Below are 23,152 nucleotides of genomic sequence, written 5' to 3' on the forward strand. Positions count from 1 at the left end.
TTGTAGTTTTGATTTGCATTTCTCTAATAATTAGCGATGTTGAGCATCTTTTCATGTACCTATTGGCCATCTGTATGTCTTTTTTGGAGAAATGTCTATTTAGGTCTTCTGCCCATTTTTGGATAGGGTCGTTTTGTTGTTGAGTTGTATGAGCTGTTTGTATATTTTGGAAATTAAGCCCTGTCAGTCTCATAGTTCGCAAATATTTTTTCCCACTCTGTAGGCTGTCTTTTTTTTTTTTTTTTTTTAATGGTTTCCTGTGCTATGCAAAAGCTTGTAAGTTTGATTAGGTCCCATTTGTTTATTTTTGTTTTTATTTCTATTGCCTTGGGGGGCGGACCTAAGAAAACACTGGTACGATTTATGTCAGAGAATGTTTTGCCTATGTTCTCTTCTAGGAGGTTTTATTGTCATGTCTTATATTTAAGTCTTTAAGCCATTTTGAGTTTATTTTTGTGTATGTTGAGAGGGTGTGTTCTAACTTCATGAGTTACATGTGGCTGATAGGACAGAAACTGAAGACACAATCTGCCTTCTAAGAACTCACAAACTAGATCAGGAAACAACATATAAAAATGACATAATACAACAGAAAGAATTTAAGAAAACAAACTTAAAGGTCTTCTGACTGACTATAAGGACTATAAAAACCATGGAGAAGACAATAAAAGGGCTATAGAATGAGGGGGTGGGTAAGAAGCATTCCTGTAAGGAGAAAAATTAACAAAGGAACTACAGAGTGTGGCCTAAATGTGGAATTTTATGCTTAGAAAGATACCTAGAAATTACTTAGATTAATCCAATGCCCTCTTTCAGCAATAAGCAAATTTAGGTCTAGCTGGGTTTAACAACAGAAAGTCAAACAGCAAGTGAACAAACAGGGCCTAAAATACTGACTTCCTGATTCATTTATGCACATTTATTGGGTTTGTGTCAGCACTATGGTACTGAAAATCAGGCTGATTAAAACTCAGTCCCCTCCACTAAAAAATCTCTGGTAAAAGAGATTTTAAAAGGTATTTAAGAATGACAGGGGCTTCCCTGGTGGCGCAGTGGTTGAGAGTCCGCCTGCCAATGCAGGGGACACGGGTTCGAGCCCTGGCTGGGAAGATCCCACATGCTGCGGAGCAGCTAGGCCCGTAGCCACAACTACTGAGCCTGCGTGTCTGGAGCCTGTGCTCCGCAACAAGAGAGGCCGCGATAGTGAGAGGCCCGCGCACCGTGATGAAGAGTGGCCCCCACTTGCCGCAACTAGAGAAAGCCCTCGCACAGAAACGAAGACCCAACACAGCCAAAAATAAATTTAAAAAAATAGATTACTATTAAAAAAAAAAATGATAAAGCAATGTGAGAGTATATAATTAATATTGATACCAATATGTACCAAGTACTATGGATTCACAGGAGAAATTAACAATATGGAGGAGGGTATAAACTGTTGGCTTCACTGAGGAAATGACATTAAAGCTGAGAGGCGTGGCACTGAGATAGGGTTTTGGTCATACAAATACATGGAACAGTAAAAGATTTTGTTGGCTTAAGTAAAGGTAGGTTGTTCTCTTCAATAAACTGAATGATTGGATTAAGAGATTAGGAGGGAAATAAAGTTAAAATGAAATGGTAGGGTCAGAGTACAAATACAGTAAGAACTAAAATGTTTAAACCTGATGTGTGAGTGGGCAAACAAATTTACTGAGAGTATTTTCATATACATTATCTCATTTAATCTTCGTAATACTCTGTGAAGAAAGCATGCATTATTTCCGTTATACTGATTAGGAAACTAATACTCAAAGAATATTCGATGATTTGCCTGATTCTCAAATTGGGAAAATGGTAAGGACAGAACTCAAATCCAGGCCTTTTTCACTCAGAATACAGTGTATTTTCCATACACTGTAGTGTAGAATACAGTCCATTAAAAATGTCTTCTCATTCTTTAAGGACTGGTTCAAGTATCACCTTTTCTCTTTTTAGAGCACTTCAATTACTGTTCTAAAACTTCACACACATATGTCTTAACTGCTAGACTAGTCTCTCAAGGTACAGGACTCTGTTTCTTTCATCTTTGTATCTCAGTGTCCAGCAAAACACCTGGAACATAGTTGTTTGTAAAAGTAATTAGAGAATAAATAACTGAAGCAGAAAGCCAAAGGATTTAAAATATGGGACAGAATAAAAGCAGAGTTTTTCTTTAAAAAAATTCCTTATTCTTTCGAATTACTAATAACTTCTTCCTTCCAGATGTGGGTACTGAAATACAAAATGAAATGAAAATGGGTACTTATTAGGTTCTTAGTTTTAATGAAGTTCTATGACTTGAATCCTGCTGGATACCTGACCTATGACATCCAAAAAAATAAGAAAAGTCTCCAGGATGAAGTAAAAGACTTCCAGCTGGAAGAAAAATGAAGCCAAGGAGATGAACTAGAAAGCTGTTGGGATAAACCTGTTAGGAGATGATGAGAATCTAAACTAAAATGACTATAAAATAAACGGGAAAATTCTACGTTCTAATGGAATAGATAACTACCTTGGACAGGCTAAATGTAAATCCCCTTGGTTAAGTTCCTTGAAAGGTCCTTAAATCAGTCAGGGCTGGAGATAAAAGGCCTTCTAGGACAATAAAAACACAGCATAACAAAACAGATAATGACTAAACTGGTGCTCAAAAATCATCCTGGTGTCTAGGGATCAGCTAAAGTGTTTGACATGTTCAAAGAAATGCAAAAATCATATAGAACCAATTACCTTTTAATTGTTAAGTAAGAAGCAGCAACTATAAGCCCTATCTTTGAAAATGATGTCACTGGCAAACAACTGAATATAGGACTAAAGTATCTTGTATAGGCCTTGTTAAATCAAAGCCAAACAATCAGAGCTTAAGTATAACAACTTTATCTATGTAACATTGTATAATTCATAAAGTACTTTCATATGATAGGCATTACTGTTCTCGTTTCAGAAAAGGTTCAGAGGGCTGCTGTAAGCATTAGACTTAAATCTGTTTCATAAGATGTTATTAGCATTCTTTCCATTAATGATTTTCCTATGGATAATCTCATTAATTATAAATTTACTTAAACAGCTATAAGTCTGTCAAAATTTCATCTTACAATGAAGCAAAATTGCTAAATAAAACAGAGCTATGACTAAACAAATATAAAAACAGTATAAGCTTTCCAACAATAAATAACAGCATTATTAAGCCTTAGGTATTTGCAACACAAATAGACATCCCAATAGATAATCCATATAAAATTTAGCCTTCTGAAAATAAAACCAACATAAAAGGGCTGGCTAAAAACTTTCAAAGATTTTTGTTCAAACTGAAGAATATTAATCTTGCCAAATTTAGACTTCAAGAGAAAAACTAAATTACTTTTTGCTCACATAGTTGACTATTTTTAAAAAGAATTTTGTATTATCCCAGTTACAAAGATTTTATATAAAATTAGAGCTGATAGGATGATTTTGTCTCACACATAGTTTTCCTTACTAATTAGAAACACAAGATCACATTTTCTGCCTAGAATTAACATAAGGAGGTATTTAAGTGAAAGGAAAATGAAAGAAAACACATTAAAATGAACAACAACACAGACGTAACAATAAACAAACAGAAACTGCATTAATCCTTTTCACATCAATAAGTAACAACACTGCCATTCTTCTAGTTCTCTAGCCTTGGGGGGAAAAAATATCACATTTCCTACAATTAAAACAAGAATTTATTATTTGTGGAATTTCCTGAGATGAGCCCTCCATCCCTGCCACCCTGATTCCCTAAAGAATCATAAGCATTCTTGTCTTCTTGCTTTAATTCCCACTATTTCCTCTGTTTATACTGCCCTTTCTCCTCTCTCCTTTTAAAAAATCCCATCCTATGTTCAAAAGCTAGTAGCAATGAAATGGATCAATATTTTTTCTAACACTATTCATATGGCCATAAATATAACGATCAAATATTTGAGAGTGAATAGGAAAAGTGTTTATGAACTTAATACTCAAGCCTTTCCTCCTCAATGAAGTTTTTCCAGACAAGTCTAGCCCACTGTCATTTTTCCTTCTCTGAACCACTCATACAGCACTTAGTCATATATTGCTTTGTGACTTCTTTAACACTGTTATATTATACTGCAATTTTATTCTTGTTCTGTCAGTTAAATTCCATGTGTGCATAGACTTACCAACTTGATTTCAAACATATTTAAGGATGCGCCTATTATACTTTTATATATACCCAAGAGAGGCCAGCAGAATACTGTACGTATATCAAGTGTCCCATAATTTGCTGAGTTAATATTTTACTTTATCTGTTATGTTATGTTTTATTATTTCCTTAAAAAAAAAAGCTCTCCTATGATAACATATTTTCTATGATGAAATTAAAAATGAAACCCAAGCTGTTTTCTTTCTCAGTGATCAGATGATAACAAACAGCTATTTAAAGCATTAACTTCCACTTGCCAAACACCCAAGCTATGGATAGCATGATACTATCAGATAGCATGATACTATCACACACTCCTTTAACTAAAATTTGCAAAGCAGTCTAACAGCACATACCACTTTTCACAATTAAGAGCCTGGTGTTACAGCACACCCTAGCGATCAACTATGAAACCACACATCCTTAAAATTTTTAAAGTTCCACGACAAATAAAAGTATTTATCCAAAGAAAATAAATTTAAAAAAATACATTCAATATTTAAAATGTAAAAATATTACAAAAACAATCTTAACATTCATACCTTAACATTTATACATCTAAGGCATACAATATAAGTCATTACATTAGAAGTAAATGGTACTTGAAACAGAGCTGCAATTTTGTTTCATTTATTCTCCTCCTCATTCACCAGATGCTCACTGAGCACCTACCACGTGCTAGCAAACATTCTAATCAGTGATGAGCAAAGACCAATCTTCCTCCCTCTCATTGAACATACAGCTAAAAATAGAGACATTAAAATACTTGTATTCGAAAACATTAAACAAAGAATCACACCAATAGTAAGTTTACAGTAGTTCCCCCCCTTATCCACAGGAATACATTCCAAGTCCTCTAGTGGATGCCTGAAACCGCGGATAGTACTGAACCCTCTACATACCATGTTTCTTCCTATACGTACATACCTATGATAAAGTTTCATTTATAAATTAGGCACAGTGAGAAAGTTACAACAATAATAAAATAGAACAATTATAACAACATATTGTAATAAAAGTTATGTGAATGTGGTCTCGCTCTCTCAAAGTATCTTGTACAAATATAATGCCTTTTCCATCTTAACTAGGAACTTACGCACTGTGGCCGTAACTTCTGCATTCTGAGGTATGATAGCAAAACTGGCATGAATTTCTTTTTCCTTCTTCATAATGTCATGGATAGAAGATTCACTTGTATCATAGATCTTAGCAACCTAAGGATACAGTTTTTTTTCTCTCCTTATTAGGTCGAGAACTTCCATTTTTTCACTTAAAGGAAGCACTTTACGGCTTCCCTTTGGCATATCTGAATTGTCAGCATCACTACTCTTGTGCTTTGGGGCCATTATTAAGTAAAATAAAGGTTACCTGAACAAGCACTGTCATACCCTGACAATCGATCTGATAACTCAGATGGCTACTAAGTGACTAACGGGCAGGATACGCTGGACAAAGGGATGATTCACGTCCCAGGTAAGATGGAGCAGGATGGCGAGAGATTTCATCGCACTACTCAAGACAGCATACAATTTAAAACTTAAAAATTGTTTATTTCTGGAATTTTCCATTTAATATTTTCAGACTACAGTTGACAACGGGTAACCAGAACCACAGAAAGGAAAACCGCAGACAAGGGGGGACTACTCTAACTGTGGTAAGTGTGATGAGTGAGAAGCGCTATGAAGACATGTAACAGGAAACTGACCCAGTAAGAGAATAAGACAAGTCAGGCTTCTTCAAATATGACTGAACAGAGATTGGAGGAGAGTCAGCTATTCAAAGGGTAAGTAAGTGGGAAGAAGTAACTGGTATTTGAAAAACTAAGAGAAGACCAAGGTGGCTAAAATACAGAGATCATATTAAAAGATAAAGCTAAAGAGGCTGGCAGGAGTTAGACTATGTGGGCCTTGAAGGCCATATAAGAACTCTAGCTTTTATCCGACAAGGTTAAGATTTGCATTAAAAAAAGAAAAACCACCACACACACTAGCTCAATATATTGTAGAGAAGAAAGAAAGGCTATGGCAAGACCAGTTAGGAGGCTTACTCAGATGGCCCAGGTGAAAGATCACAGTAGTCTGAATGAGGGTGATGGCAGTGGAGATGAGGTTTAATACATAGATCTGAGAAATATTTAAGAAATAAAACTGTGATGTCCTGCTGAAAGAATGGAAATTGCTGAAGAAGATGGACATGTCAAAGACTTGCAAATGACATTTACCGAGGAAGAGAAATCAAGAAGAATAGACTAGACTGGTTTTATGTTTTGTCTGTGTTTTTGTTTGATTTTGGTTTTATGATAAGGCTATGAGGAAAACATTAAGTTTGGTTTTGGACATAAAGTTGAAGGTATTTCTGAACATCCAAAATAGGATGGCGATACCAAGAAGGCAGATGGAGAATGAAGTGTGAAGCTCAGATGGCAGCGGTGGACAGGCAGTTTAACTTTGAGTCTTTAGGGTACAGCTGATAACTCAACATAGGAGCTCAGCAAGTATCAGCATAGAAAGAATGTAAGTGAAATGAGAAGATGGCCTGTAAGTGAACTTCAAGTATGACGAGTCGTTGGCAATATGGAGGTCACTGCTGAACTTATTAGCCTGAACTGTTTCAGTTTAGTAATGGGAGTGGAAGCCAGAATGGATTGAGAAGTGAGCGGGTGCTGACAGCTCTTTTGAGAAATCTGGCTGTGAAGGAAACAGGAAATTGGTAACAATAGGACAATTGCTAGAAAACGTGTGGGGGATGAGTGAGGGATCGATTACCCCACCCATTCCACATGTGAGAGACCTGCGCATATTCAAAACCAGACGGGAAAAAATCTACTTAAAAGGAAAACACTGAACATCCGTAAGAAAAAGAGAGGGATAATTAATAGTTGAAGCCCTCAGAAGTGGGAAGGGGTTAAGATACAAGGTACAGGTATAAACCCTAGCCTTAGATGGGAAGGATAACTCTTCTACTGTAAAACAAGAAAGGAAGATAAGATGAATACAAATAGAGGCAGATTTGTGTGTCTTGAAGTAGGAAAAATAAAGAAGTTATGTCTTTCTATTTAAAAGCATGGTCTACAGGACAACACTCATATAACTTACCATATAACTTACATTTTTTCTTCTATCAGGAGACTATTCATTTTTTTAAAAATATAATAGATGTAGGGTCATTACAGAGAATGCTAAACAACCAATTAAAAAAATTTTTTTCTAATTAAAAATTTGTCTGAATAGAAACACCTCATGAGATGTGTATACATATGTAATGCTACATTTATGAAATACATATGTATAAGTGTGTGTATGTGTACAAGTAGCACTCAAATGTAGTTTGGACATGGAATGCCAAGGAGTTGATTTGTTTTCATCATTATTAAGAAAATCCTAATTGAAATAAATACTAGACAAGACAAAATGAGAAACAGATTGAATGTTGAGGCTGATAAACTTCCTCTTCATAATGCCTTGTACTCTTTTCATTAATCATTTCTGTAATAAGGTTGCTCTTCTCTTTTGGACTAAGTTCTACATGAGCAGGGGCTATGTTACAGTTCACCACTGTAACTCTAGTACCTAGTGTAATGTCTGATACAGGGCAGCTAATAAATATCTGTCAACATTAAGACAGCATCTTACATTGCACCCAATTTGTATTTATGAGCCTATCAAAAGAGCCTTAATATTCTCACTTCATCGTAAGTAAACATTATGTAAAATGGTTTATCTATCTGTTTTGTATGTTAGGGTTCCATTTAAGATTTTTATTTTAAAATAGCATTACACTGCTAAAAAGTATTTGAAAAGTTAGGGAGATAGACCAGATGACTTCTTCAAGTTAATCTCTCTCTCATTTTCTGTACTGTAAGTAAGTGGCTCAAGAACTTTGGTTGTAAATGTACATAGGAAAGCCAGTCACAAAATCAAAAATGAAACTATGTTTAAACAGTTCATCTAAACCAGCAGTTTCCAATGTTCTTGGAAGACTCTGACAGTTCCTCAGGAGCTGCTTACAGGACAGGTAGGTAAGGTGAGGTTAAACTAGTTTGATTCCCAGACCCCTCTCCTCACTTCAATCAATCAGAGGAGTTTATATTACATGTTTGATAAAATAATTGGACATGAGATTTGATTTTAAAAAAGGGTTTAGGGAGGAAAAAAAGGTTTGACAGTGAAAAAGTATCATTATGAAAAACAAAATTATTAATCTGGTCACAACTAACATTTTTAATCACACTTTTGTAATTAAACACTCACTCCCTAAAACACTCTAGGGAGTATATTATTTGGGAGATGTCATATTAGCAGAAATAGGAAAAAAAAACTCCATTTAGTTAACCAACTTGAAACATAGTTTTTTCTTCCAACATTGGCCTATCTGATGCCCCAAGAATGTTTGGTTCCCTTTTGAATAATAATTAAGAGACTTTACAGATCATGGTGAAACTATGTTTAGATTTTCATGGTTCATGTAGGCATTTATAATATGAAACATCTTTGTTAAACTCCAATGTATTTTAAAATCAGTATCAAAAATAGCTAGAGAAAAAGCTGGAAATACCCAAGTCGCTCAACAGATACAAATAAACAGGTGGGTTCATAGCCAAACAAAGAAATATACTACTCAGCAATGAAATGGAATGAACTACTGATACACATAACAACTTGGATGAATCTCAAAATGTATGCTAAGTAAAAGAAAGATTTTTATAAAAGCACATGTTAAATGCTTCTATTGATATAAAACTATAGAATATCAGAGCTAGTCTATAGTAACAGAAACAGATTAGTAGCTGCAAGGAGACAGGACGGAGAAGGAAGGACTATAGAGGGGCATGAAGAAACTTCTGAGAATGATGGATCTATGCACTGACTTGAATAGCTGGTGATGATGGTTGCACGAGGGTATACGTATGCCAAACTTCAAATCGTATACTTTAAATATATACAATTTACTGCAAGCCAATTATACTGAAATATATCTTTAAAAAAATACGTTAATTTTGAATGTAAAAGAATGTATAAAAATCTACCTCATAAATTTTTAAAGATTATTTCAGGATATAGAAGAACCACCATAGCACATTTTAAGGTAGGAAAATGATTATTACCTTACAACTTTTGCAGCCTGGGAACTTTCAGTTCCTTTAAAACAAACTTTTTTGACATGATCTCTGGAGCTTTGGCCAGTAATAGATTTTTTTTCTTCTAGAAAGAAATCCCGGAATGACTTGGATGAAACTGAATGTAGAGAATATGCCCTGTAAAAAAACAATGGAGATCATGTAAAAACACTCATTTTTGCTGGAAGTGACAAGGGGATAATGGAGAGAATATATACCAAAAATTTTACAATGATATAATTACAGTTTTCAATGTGATGTTGGATTCTTGCTGTCAATTGTAGACTAATCAAAACTGTGTGGGAAAAAACAATCAATGGAGACCAACACTGGTGATAACCCAGATGGTGAAGTAAAAACAGCTATTATAACTATGCCTCAGGTAACAATAAAAAATATGGTCAGAATAAATTAATAAGAAAATCTGTATAGACCTATACCTCTTTTAAAAACTGAATTAATCCCACCAGTTTTTTACTGTAGAAATTAACAAAGTGATTCTATAATTTATATGGAAATACAAAAACCTAGATTAGCCAAAGTCATCGTAAAAAAGAGAGATACAAAACTGGAAGAAGATAAAACAAGTTACAATAATCAAGACAGTGTGGTATTAAGGATTAACTGATCAATGGAACAGATTAGAGAACCCAGTAATAGACCCTCATGTAGATAGTCATTTTACTTTCAATAACAGAACTGCCAAAGCAACCCAGTGGGAAGAATGTTTTCTATAATAAACAAACGGTTTATAGAAGGAAAAAAAACCTTGACCTTTATTTCACACCATACCCCAAAATTATTTCAAGATGAATTATAGAACTAACATAAAAGCTAAATATCCTGGAAGAAAACAGAAGACTATCTATCTTCATAACTAACTCTGTGGTAAGCAAAGGTTTCTTAGGACATAAACAGCAATAACCATCAAATCAAGAAATGATAAATTAGACTTAACCAAATTAAAAACTTCTGTTCATCAGAAAATATCGTTAAGAAAACAGAGAAAATATTTGTAAAACATACATCTGGCAAAGGACTTCTACCCAGACTCTAAAAAGAAATCCTAAGGACTTCCCTGGTGGTGCAGTGGTTAAGAATCCACCTGCCAACGCAGGGGACATGGGTTCAAGCCCTGGTCTGGGCAGATCCCACGTGCCTCAGAGCAACTAAGCCCGTGCGCCACAACTACTGAGCCTGCGCTCTGGAGCCCGTGAGCCACAACTCTGAGCCTGCTCGCCACAACACTGAAGCCTGTGCGCACTAGAGCCCGCATGCCGCAACTACTGAGCCCACGCACCACAACTACTGAAGCCCGCGTGCTCTAGGGAAGGTGTGCTGCAACTACTGAGCCTGCGTGCTGCAACTACTGAAGCCCACGCACCTAGAGGCTGTGCTCCACAACAACAGAAGCCACTGCAATGAGAAGCCCACGCACTGCAACAAAGAGTAGCCCCTGCTCACCATAACTAGAGAAAGACCACGCACAGCAATGAAGACCAAATGCATCCAAAAAAAAAAAAAAAAGAAGGCAATTTCAAAAGGCATGCAGAAAGGCTCAGAATAGACACTTCACAGAGGAAGAGATGTTAATTGGTCAATAAGCACGTGAAAAAGTGTGCTCATTACTCATCAGGGAAACACAAATTAAAACCACAAGGAGAAACCACTACATGCCCACCCAAACAGGTAAAATTAATTGACAATACCAAATGCTGGCAAGGATGTGAAACAGCCAACAGTCTCATAAATTTTGCGGGGAGGATAAAATGATACAAATGCTGTGGAAAAGATCTGGCAGTTTTTTAAAAAAAGTAAACATGCATTTTCTGTAAAAATCCAGCAATTCTACTCCCTAGTGTTCACCCAAGAGAAGTTAAAATATATGTCTACAAAAAGCACTAAACAAGAATGGTCAGAGCAGCTTTATTCTTAAGAGCCAAAAACTGGAAAGAGTCCAGGTGTCCACTGACAGGAGTAAACACAAATTGTGGTATATTCATACCTTGGAATAGTACTGAGTAATAAAAAGGAATAAACTATTGGTATACACAATCCACATAAATCTGAAAAACATGCTGAGTGAAAGAAACCAGACACAAAAGTATATTATGTTTCATTCTAATTACATAAACTTCTAGAACAGGCAAAACTCAACTATAGTCAAAAAAGAAAAACCACAACAATGGTTGACACTGGGGTGAGAGGGGGGCAAAGATAAAAAGAGAACTTTTTGAAGAAAATTTTCTGGGATAATGGTAATGCTCAGCAATTTACTAAAAAGGTAATAAACAATGACCAAGTGGGTTTTATTTAATGCAAGGTTGTTCTAACACTCAAAAAAGAAAAAAATCAATCAATATAATTCATCACATTAACAGGATAAAGGAGAAAAATCCTACAGAAAAGTTCTATGATCCAGTCAATGGATGCATCAAAAAAATTAAATACTTAGGGATACAATTAACAAAACATGGATGGACATGATACATATACTTAAAACTATAAAAGACTGCTGAGAGATTTTGAAGAGAATCTACAGGATACCATGTTCATTCTTAGGGGACTCAATGACCCAATATTGATAACCTGTCAATACTCTTCAATTCATCTACAGATTCAAAGCAACACCCAACAAATCCCAGTAGGCTTTTTTTTTTTTTTGACAAGCCAAATCTAAGATTTATTTAAACATGGTCAAAACTAAAAATAGAAAAAATAATTTTGAATAAAAAGAACAAAATCAGAGAAATTATACTATCTGATTTCAACACTTACAAAAGCTATCATCAAAAGCACATACATATAGGTCAAACGGAACTGAGTCCAGAATTAGACCCACACACACATCATGGTCAACTGACTTCCAGCAAATGTGCCAAGTAATAAAATGGAGCAAGAACAATCTTTTCAACAAATTGTGCTGGAACAACTAGATATCTGTATGAGAAAAAAAAGAATAAACAAAAACCTTGATCTCTACCTTACCCACATATAAAAAGAAAATCACAAACCCAATCACAAAAGCTAAATTTAGGAAACATCTAGATCAAAACAAAAAATTTTTGTAACACAGTAGTCAAAGACATAAAAAGCCCTAACTTCCAATGAAAACAAAAAAAAATGGATGTAATGGGTTTTACCAAAATTAAAAACTTCTGCTCCTCCAAAGACAATGTTATTACAAAATGAAAAACCAAAATACAGACTGGGAGATAATATCCACAAAACATATCCAAAAACATCCTTATTTACAGAATATAGACTCTCAGAATTCTAGATTAACAAAATAGCCCAATAAAAGGCAAAAGATCTGAAAAGACATTTCAGAGATATGAAAATAGCCAATAAGCCCCCAAGAAATACAAAATAAACCACACCTACTAGAAGACCTAAAATTAAAAAGATTAAATATACGAAGTGTTGGAAAGGATGTGGAATAATGGGAACTCTTACATGCTACTAGTAGGAATGTCCAATGGCATGACCATTTTGGAAAACTGTTTGGTACTTTTCCTAGGAAGTCAAACATTCACTTAACATACGAACCAGCAATTCCAATCCTAAGCATTTACTCAAGAGAAATAATAACGTAAGACTTGTACATAAATAACTTTTTTCATAAAAATAAACTCAGTATTTCTCAACAATAAGAAAGGAAGAAATTATTGATACATGCAACAACATGGATGAAGTTCCAAACCTTTACGTTGAATGAAGGAAGCCAGACACAAAAGAGAGCATACTGTACTTACATGCCATTTATAAAAAGTTCCAGAACAAGCAAAAACTAAGCTATAGTGATAGAAATTTCATCAGTGGTAGCTGGGGGCATGGGTAGAGGGTGGGGGTTGGTTGAGAAAAGGTAGTGGGATGGTGGAAATACTTTTCTTAATTGGAGTGGTGATTACACAGGTGATAACATCTGTCAAAACTCCCACTATACACTTGAAATTAGTGCATTTTACTGTATGTAAGTTATACCTCAGTAAAGTTATTTCAAAAAAACGGAATACACAATGAAATCTACTGTACTCCTTCTGAATGACTGAAACAATTTTTAATGGAAAGGAAGTGGAAAAAGGTCAATTCACATACCACTAGTGAGAGTGTTTAGTGGTATCTACTAAAAATGAATATATGCATATCCTACAACCCGGTAATTTTATTCCTAGTTATATACCCAACAGAAATGCAAATATGTTCAACAAAGACGTGAACTAGAATATCTACAGCAGCACTAACCCTAACAACAGTAAAACAACAAAGCTACTAAAATGCCAGCAAGAACTGAATGAGTAAAATAAATTGTGGTATATTTACACAATGGAATATTAGACAGTACTCATCAAAATATGAATGAATTTCATAAATATAATGTTGAGCAAAAGAAGCTAGAAACAATGATTCTGTGTGTGTGTGTGTGTGTGTATTAAAAAGGGAGAGATTATGGAAGTAGAAGTCAGGATGGTGGATTGGGGGAGGGGACTTCTGAGATGCTGGTAGTGTTACTTCTTGATTTGAGTGCTGGTTGCACAAGACGTGTTCAGTTTGTGAAAATACAACAACCTACACACTTAAGATAACTGCACTCCTACCAGACACTATAAAACTCTTAGAGGAAAACATAGGAAGAACACTCTTTGACATAAATCACAGCAAGATCTTTTTTGATCCACCTCCTAGAGTAATGGAAATAAAAACAAAAATAAACAAATGGGACCTAATGAAACTTCAAAGCTTTTGCACAGCAAAGGAAACGAAAAACAAGACGAAAAGACAACCCTCAAAATGGGAGAAAATATTTGCAAACGAATCAACGGACAAAGGATTAATCTCCAAAATATATAAACAGCTAATTCAGCTCAATATTAAAGAAACAAACAACCCAATCCAAAAATGGGCAGAAGACCTAAATAGACATTTCTCCAAAGAAGACATACAGATGGCCAAGAAGCACATGAAAAGATGCTCAACATCACTAATTATTAGAGAAATGCAAATCAAAACTACAATGAGGTATCACCTCACACCAGTTAGAATGGGCATCATCAGAAAATCTGCAAACAACAAATGCTGGAGAGGGTGTGGAGAAAAGGGAACCCTCTTGCACTGTTGGTGGAAATATAAATTGATACAGACACTATGGAGAACAGTATGGAGGTTCCTTAAAAAACTAAAAATAGAATTACCATATGACCCAGCAATCCCACTACTGGGCATATACCCAGAGAAAACCATAATTCAAAAAGATACATGCACCCCAATGTTCATTGCAGCACTATTTACAATAGCCAGGTCATGGAAGCAACCTAAATGCCCATCGACAGACGAATGGTTAGAGAAGTTGTGGTACATATATACAATGGAATATTAGTCAGCCATAAAAAGGAACGAAATTGAGTCATTTGTTGAGACGTGGCTGGATCTAGAGACTATCATACAGAGTGAGGCAAGTCAGAAAGAGAAAAACAAATATCGTATATTAATTCATGTATGTGGAACCTAGAAAAATGGTACAGATGAACCGGTTTGCAGGGCAGAAGTTGAGACACAGATGTAGAGAACAAACGTATGGACACCAAGCGGGGAAAACCGCGGCGGGGTGGGGATGGTGGTGTGCTGAATTGGGCGATTGGGCTTGGTGTATAAAATTGATGACTGATTAAAAAAAAAAAAAGCTGATAAAACTAACAATGTTAGATCACAGTGCAGCAAGCAGTGTGCAGCTCAGATGGTCATAGAAATTGAAAATATTTAAAAGAAAATTCAATTAATAGATTTATAATTGTTTTCTGAACAAACTTCCAGTGAATATATTAAATGTGCTTATTCAGTAGGGAATCTGTTTCATGTAATACATAGTTTTCGTGTTGCTATATTAAATAGGTTTGTTTCCTGTACTAAAATAAGGAATAAATATATTTTCCAAAAAAAAAAAGAAAAATTTTAAATTTAAATCTAATTTTACATGGAGAACATAGAGGAAATAAAAATTAAGTTGATCTAAATAATCAAAAATACACAAAACTAATCACACCCAGTATAGGTGTGGTACTTTGAGAATTAGTTGAGTGGAATGCACTTTAGAATATCTACCAAAAAACAGTATACAAATTAAAAATCACCTTTACAGATTAATTTAGCTTCCAAAGATTTCATGCTCAGGTTGCTATAGTATTAGAATCTTTTTATTCAACAATGTTTTACTGCAATCAAAAATGTAAAAAGGATTTGCAGGGTAGTAGTCAGGGTCAGGCACACAGGCTCTGCGGCTAACTGTTGTAGGTCCAAATCTTGGCTCTGTCACATACCAGCTTTGACCTTGGGGAGATACTAACCTCTGAGCTTCAGTTTCCTCATCAGTAACATGGAGATACTGATACCATCTCCTTCCTTATAATGGTTGTTATACATAACAACCATAAAATATAAAAACATAACATAAAAATGCTATGTTAAGTCTGTTACTATCCACAATTTTCACAGCATTTAACAAAACTAACTTATTTTAAGAGAAAAAGAAGACAATGAGAACACAGAAATTCTGACATGAAGAAATATAGTCAGTTCATAGGCATAATGTCTTTCCTTCCTAAAGTCTAACTTAGAAAAACTGATTCAGAAATGTAACCTTTAGCTATTATTTTGTATACTAGAACTACACTGTAACCTTAGCATCATTTTCAGAAATCCTTAATAAGTCAAAATTATGAATAACAACATAAGCAATTTCCTAGTCTAATATTAATTTCTTCTATTTTATTTACTCAGAAAACAAAGTGAACACAAATGCTAACCAGTTAATTCCCCAAAAAGTTAAATTCATACTTTGAAGAAACCATAAAATCCACGCCCAGATTAAATTCATAAACTATTTGGGGTTCCCCATAAAAAATTAGCAAGGCCTTCTAAAATCCTGTATCTTGTCTGAATAACTCATCTGTACCTGATTCTGACCTAACCACCAAAACACTTTTACATGCATCATCTCATTTAACCCTTACAATAACAATCCTTAAAGGTAAGTATTTTCATCACTACCTAAGTTTAAAAGAAGAGTACAACCAAAGTTGAGGGATCTGAATGATCCTAAGATGACCAGAGATAAGGCAGAACTGGGATCCAAACCCAGTTCTTAATGATCACAAAACTCATGCCTGGCCATCTAGTCTATCACTGGCTTCAATAAGAAATGAAAACAATACTCCTTGTAAAGAGCCAAAGATGACACAGAAGGGAGGAACATAATGGTGATTCACACTGTTTTGTTAGCATATGAGCTAAGCATCTATTCATAACAAAATCGGCTAAAAACTTTTACCAAATTTTTATCTACTCAATAATTAAATCAATACAAACTACCTCACATAATTTTTCTAAGGAAAAAAACTAACCAATAACTTAACACATGTTAAAGAAATCAGTTAATCATGTGAACATACTACAGATTAAGTTACAATTTATTTAGTATATAAGAATGGTGAACATTTATACATTTGATCATACAACACTGAAGGCGCTAGGCTAAATGTGTTTAACTCAGTGTACTCTTCACAATACCCCTGTGAAATAGGTACTGTGTTTAGCCCTATTTATGAACAAGGAGACAGAAAAAGATTAAATAACTGATCTGACAGAGAAAGATTAAATAACTTATCTGAATTCACACTGCTACCAGGTAACAGATTCACAATTTCAAGCTCAAGCAAGGCTCACTCCAGAACCCAGGAGATCACTATAAGATCACTATATTAAGATCACTATACTCTACTACTGTGTCCACATTTAAAAATCATTTACCCTATGTAAAATCTTAAATCATAGAAGGGAAATGTTCTTTAAAGATTTATCAGAAACATGACCTACTGAAGTATTCACGTGAAAGATATTTCTTCAAAAGGAACTTACCTGACTTTACCACAAAATTTTCTCCAAAGCACATACACATGCAGAACACTGAAAAACTGAATACAAAGAACCACTCTCCGTTTCCTTACCAACTCCTTTCTGCTCCCAAAAACACACGTACCTGAAGGTTTCTACTGGCAAACAACGTAACTATGGTGGAAAGTACAGTGTCTCATTAGTCATTAGGGAACACTGCTGGCGAATACTCTGCCAAAAAAATCCGCTGAATGTCTTTTGTAAGTAATTCATGTCTCTAAACACAGAAACTTCACAATGATCTGTGTAAGAACCACTCGGTGTCAGATTCATCTTAGTGGTAATTTGGGAACTTCTAGATGTGGTAAATAATATACACACTAAAAATTTTTATTTCTTTAATGGCTACTTATGATAACATCTCCTTAAGAATAAATATAGGTAACAATGCTTACAAGATATCTTAAACTCACATGTTCATTAACCATGCATAGTGGTTACCTATAAAATGTCTTACGCAGACTTCTTTAAATGAGTTCTGTTAGTCTTTCCACTGATCATGCCATACTTTGAAACAGTGTCTGATTTCCAACGATTTTACTTTCCTAACTCAAAGGTTCTGGCTCTTTCCCATTTTAGCAGCCAGAGAAACTTAACTTAATGAAGAAGCATCTGTAGCCACATAAAAAATTAATCAAGATTTTGTTCCTCAACTAAAGCAGCCATGAAATTTTTGCTTTAATGAATAAGATTTCTAGCTCTAAAAATTTAAATAATTGAAATTAGTTTATAATTTATAGGTTAGCTCTAAATGGAATTTGGAGAATTTACATTCATACATCAAGCCAGGCCACAAAGATTGTGCATTCTTCCACTCAAGATGACTGGTGAGAAATGTTGTATTATTTCTCCAAGTAAAATAAAGGAAAATGAAAAGTGACCAACTCCCATGTACACTTGGCGTTTTCACATTAGATTTAAAAGTCAACTGGTTAGAACTTCATTGTAATGCAAAAACCAGTTATCTTTCATATTTAACACCGACACAAGGTGAGTGAATGTGTGAACAAACTAAGTAAAATTCCTTACCACAACCAGAAGCAGACTTAGAGGGCTAATGTGTGATTTGCTAATGAACGGCACATTAACCTCATTATTAAGATAAACACAGTACAAAAACACCTTCTAGGGCTTCCCTGGTGGCGCAGTGGTTGAGAATCTGCCTGCCAGTACAGGGGACACGGGTTCGAGCCCTGGTCTGGAAAGATCCCACATGCCGCAGAGCAACTAGGCCCGTGAGCCACAATTGCTGAGCCTGCGCGTCTGGAGCCTGTGCTCCGCAACAAGAGAGGCCGCGACAGTGAGAGGCCCGCGCACCGCGATGAAGAGTGGCCCCCGCTTGCTGCAGTTAGAGAAAGCCCTCGCACAGAAACGAAGACCCAACACAGCCATAAATAAATAAATAAATAAATAAAAATTTTTTTAAAGCCCTTCTAATAAATAAATAAAATCACATTAGATGATTCATCAGGATGAAGATGTCCCTTTGAGAAGTATTTAAAAACAGATAAATCACTACAGTAATGAATATATTCCATAAATACAATCTGTAAATCAGATTAAAATGCTAATTTCAGATTAATTTTCTACTTTTTTCAAAGCTGGGCAAAGTTAAAATTCTACCAACTTCCTATAAACCAATATTTACAAGAGATATTCTCAGGAAAACAAATCTATTACTATTTTATTTCTTTAACCATATACCACATGTATTTATAACCTATGTGTAACTGATTAAAAATGAAGTGATATACTAAACCTGCAGCCTTATAAGAATTCAAGAAAGAAAATTCAACAACCTAAAAATGACTATTTCCATTTCTACTAAATATACATCATAATTCAGGAATACCAAACATCAACCATTTTACATAAATATGTTCTTAAAAGTTCTAACAAGGGACTTCCCTGGTGGTGCAGTGGTTAAGACTCCATGCTCCCAATGCAGGGAGCCCGGGTTCGATCCCTGGTCAGGGAACTAGATCCCACACGCATGCATGCCACAACAAAGAGTTCGCATGCCACAACTAAGCAGCCCGCGAGCTGCAACTAAGACCTGGCACAGCCAAATAAAGAAATAAATAAATAAAAATAAATATAAAAAAAAAAAAGTTCTAACAAATGTTTTCTGATCCCTGTCATTAATTTATATGCATATATTATATACATATATGCTTATAATACATATGTATAATTATGTACATTTCTTGACATATATATCTTACATACATATAGTCTACTAAGTTAATTCAGCCCACTATTTATTTATTTAATAACTCAAGCAGTACATAAATTCAGAAGAATTTAGGAGAAATGAACTTTAAAAGATCCTTCAGATACCAAAAATTTGGTCTCATAAAGTCATAAAAAGGGTATAAATGATTGATTTTATGACAATTCAGGTATCTCTCACTTTCATAAAAATTCAGAATAAATTACCTATAATTGGTCAGTTAGATAAATTTCTTTGGTTCCGTAAAATACATAAGATCCATTATTCATCTGTTTGTATTTAGATTTTCCAGTCGCATTTTCATCAACTAAATGTATAATAAACATCACTTATAATTCAGTCACCAAATTACTTTTCAAAGAAAAATACCCTGATTATATTTTTGGCCAAATTATATGGCATTCTTCCTCCCACGTTCCTAGAATTCTCCTTAATATGCCATAATATATTTTTTTTGAAATTTAGATAGTCTCTTCAACGTAGGAGTCTGAGTTCATATTGCTAATAATGACTAGGGAAATTTTTTTCCTAAACCTGAAAATCAAAGTCTGAAGTTTCAGATAAATGATTACTCCAATCCTTTCCTCTAAAATCCCATGTTAAGTGAACAAGAAAATAATCAGAAAGGCATAAACCCACACAGGCAAAAGAATAAGGCATTAAGACAATGGCAGACTAAAAGTAATAATACACTACTGGAGGACAGAACAGGGCCAGAATGAACCTTGATGTAGTGGAAATAAAGAAAACCTGTCATCAAGTGGAGTGGGGGTAGAGTGTGAAGCTCGGAACCCTGAAAAGGCTCCTACGTTGGAGACATCTTAAGTATCAAATCCTGAAGTAGTCATGCAGATGAAAACAGGAATACTGGCTCAAGGTTTACTTGTGGAGTGGCGGAGAATGCCAGATGCCCTCCCTATCTCCACGTGGTCAGATGACTGTACTTCCTTCACCTTGGTAGGAGGAGGATTTGATTGAAAATCACCAGTATATAGAGGCAGGTAGGACTAAACTGCTGTGTTTAAAATCTATACACTAAATGATGAGATATGTGAGAATCTAGACCAAATTGTGAGAAACTCAGTCCCAGGCCTAACTGCCTCACCCTGATCAGCTTCCAGAAGGCTGGCAACCAAATACAAAAATTAAAAGCCTTCTCCTTAGAGAAACTGACAGACCAAGGAGAAAAAACACGGAGACAGTGGTGCAGGGGTCCCCTAAGGGTACCGCTGGGTCACCCTACAGTCGCACCCATCAGTCAACCTGTCCCACACAGGCACACAGATTCCAACCAGAACTTAAACAATCCACCAAATAAAACGTAACTAAAACATACATGAAAAAAGAGTGAATACACATCAATGTAAATCAATGACTATTTTTAACTTTTATAAATGGAATCATATAGTTTTTTTTTCTGATTGGCTTCTTTCGCTCAATATTACATTGATGAGATTCATTCACACAGTTGTATTTTGTCATAATTCATTTTCATCATTGTGTAGTACTCTACTATACAAATAAACTATAATTTATCCATTTACTGCTATAGACATTTAGGTTGTTTACAGTTTTTGGCTTTTACAAATAAGGATGATACAAACATTCTGATACATGTTGCCTGGTGCACATGTACATATATTTCTGTTGGATATATATTAAAGAGTGAAAAAGTTTATAGAGTACAGGTATCTTTAACAGTTGAATGTTGAACAGGATACTGATAAAAGGGCACTATCGGCAAATAAGAAAGAGCTCTTGGCAATTAAAGATTTTAATAGTTAAATTAAAACATTCAGTAGAAGGGTTGTAAGATAAAGTCTGGGAAATGTTCCAGAAAGTATTTAGAATAGGAAGATAATTATATGAACATTAGAAAAGCAAAAGTAAGAAAATTAGGGAAATCCAGGAAGAGCCATATCCAACTAATGTGATTTCTAGAGAAAACAGTACAGAAGAAAGTATCAAATAGAATACAAGATGTTCCTAGAACTTAAAGACATGCTTTTCCCAATTAAAAGAGCCCATCAAGTACCCAGCATAATCTATCAAAAAAGAACCCACATCAAGGCACATCACTCTGAAATTTTAGAACACTAGAGATAAAGAAAAAGGGAAGGGGGGGACTTCCCTGGTGGTCCAGTGGTTTAAGAGTCCTCCTTCCAATGCAGGGGACGCAGGTTGGATCCCTGGTTGGGTAACTAAGATTTCCACATGCCCCGGGGCAACTGAGCCCACGTGCTCTGGAGCCTGTGCCACAGCTAGAGAGCCCACGCGCCGCAAGGAGGAGCCTGCATGCCGCACCTAAGACACGATGCAGCCAAATTAATTAATTAAAAAAAAAAAAGAAAAGAAAAAGGGAGGAGGGGGAGAGGGAGGAAACTGGTAAACATAGTAAGAGTTAGGAATTGGAATGGCATTAAACTTCACAACAGCAATAAGAAAAAGGAACTCTGCAAATGATTTCCAACTCAGAATTCTGTTCCGATCTATCAGTCAAGAATGGTGAGAATAAAAACATTTTCAAAGATATAAGAGCTCCAAAAATGTATGTCCTATACATCTTTTATCAGAAAACCACTGGTTTTGATGTAGATTGTGCTACATCAAAACAAAGAGTAAACCAAGAAATAGAAAAACAGGATCTAGGAAACTGGGGATCAAACACCGGAGGGTAGCAAAAGAAATTCCCAGGATGACAGTTAAGAGAAGTCTCAAGATCACAGATACTAAGCAGGCCTGGAAAAGGCCTAGTTCAGACCAGAGAACTCAAGAGTTCTAATGAAGATGCCTCCAATAAAAAACAGAAGTCATAAATTATCTGGTATGTTTCATCATAATGGAGAGAGGTATGTTTTAGAGAGCTCTGGGGGGGGGGAATTACTGATGAGTACATAGGCAGTATAGGAAAACTGACAGAATTAGTTATTCTAGGGAAAAAATAGAAGAGTGTAAAAAAAGGAAATAAAATCCTCCTCACAATATGACTCTGTTGTGAATCTTAATTAACCAGTCATAAAAGAGAAAGTTTGTGGCAGGGCAGGCAACTGCTATCTTTCATGATAAGAAGCCTTGAAGTATTACCATACTATTAAATATTTTAAAATATGTGTTTTGATTTAAAAAATTATTTTATTGGGGTTGGAAAGAACTCCTATGTTTGAAATAGATGCTAAACCAAGAGTATCTGTCCAGTAGTTGGATTTCCTAACTTGAGTGATCATTGTTTTGATCCTTCTTTTGTTCATTTACTTTTTGTTTTTAAATAAGGAAACTGGTTGATGGCAGGGCTATAACTGTATTTACTAAGCCCAAAGCTTCCTCATGCGCTTGGTTAATTCTCTCAAATTGCGATATATTTAGTATCTTGAGAGCTAATCAAAGAACTTTTTTTTTGTCTTTTCCATACTTTTGTTTAGGGAAAACATAACTCAATATTGTAATAGGGGACTTCCCTGGTGGTGCAGTGGTTAAGAATCTGCCTGCCAATGCAGGGGACACAGGTTCGAGCCCTGGTCCGGGAGGATCCCACATGCCGCGGAGCAACTAAGCCCGTGCACCACAACTACTGAGCCCACACACCGCAACAAAGAGTAGCCCCCGCTCACCACAACTAGAGAAAGCCTGGGCGCAGCGATGAAGA

General features: G+C 35.3%; 1 protein-coding gene across 3 annotated transcripts in view; it reads right to left on the reverse strand.

Annotated features, from left to right (window-relative positions):
• Positions 1-23,152, reverse strand: part of IBTK (inhibitor of Bruton tyrosine kinase) — a 93,657-nt gene that overhangs the window by 4,328 nt on the left and 66,177 nt on the right. For all 3 annotated transcript variants that reach the window (XM_061207270.1, XM_061207271.1, XM_061207269.1), the window contains exon 26: positions 9,318-9,467. In XM_061207270.1, coding sequence (XP_061063253.1) covers positions 9,318-9,467 — 150 coding nt within the window. The remainder of the gene's footprint in view (positions 1-9,317; positions 9,468-23,152) is intronic.

This window comes from Eubalaena glacialis, chromosome 12 (assembly GCF_028564815.1).
Source record: "Eubalaena glacialis isolate mEubGla1 chromosome 12, mEubGla1.1.hap2.+ XY, whole genome shotgun sequence".
NCBI lineage: Eukaryota > Metazoa > Chordata > Mammalia > Artiodactyla > Balaenidae > Eubalaena > Eubalaena glacialis.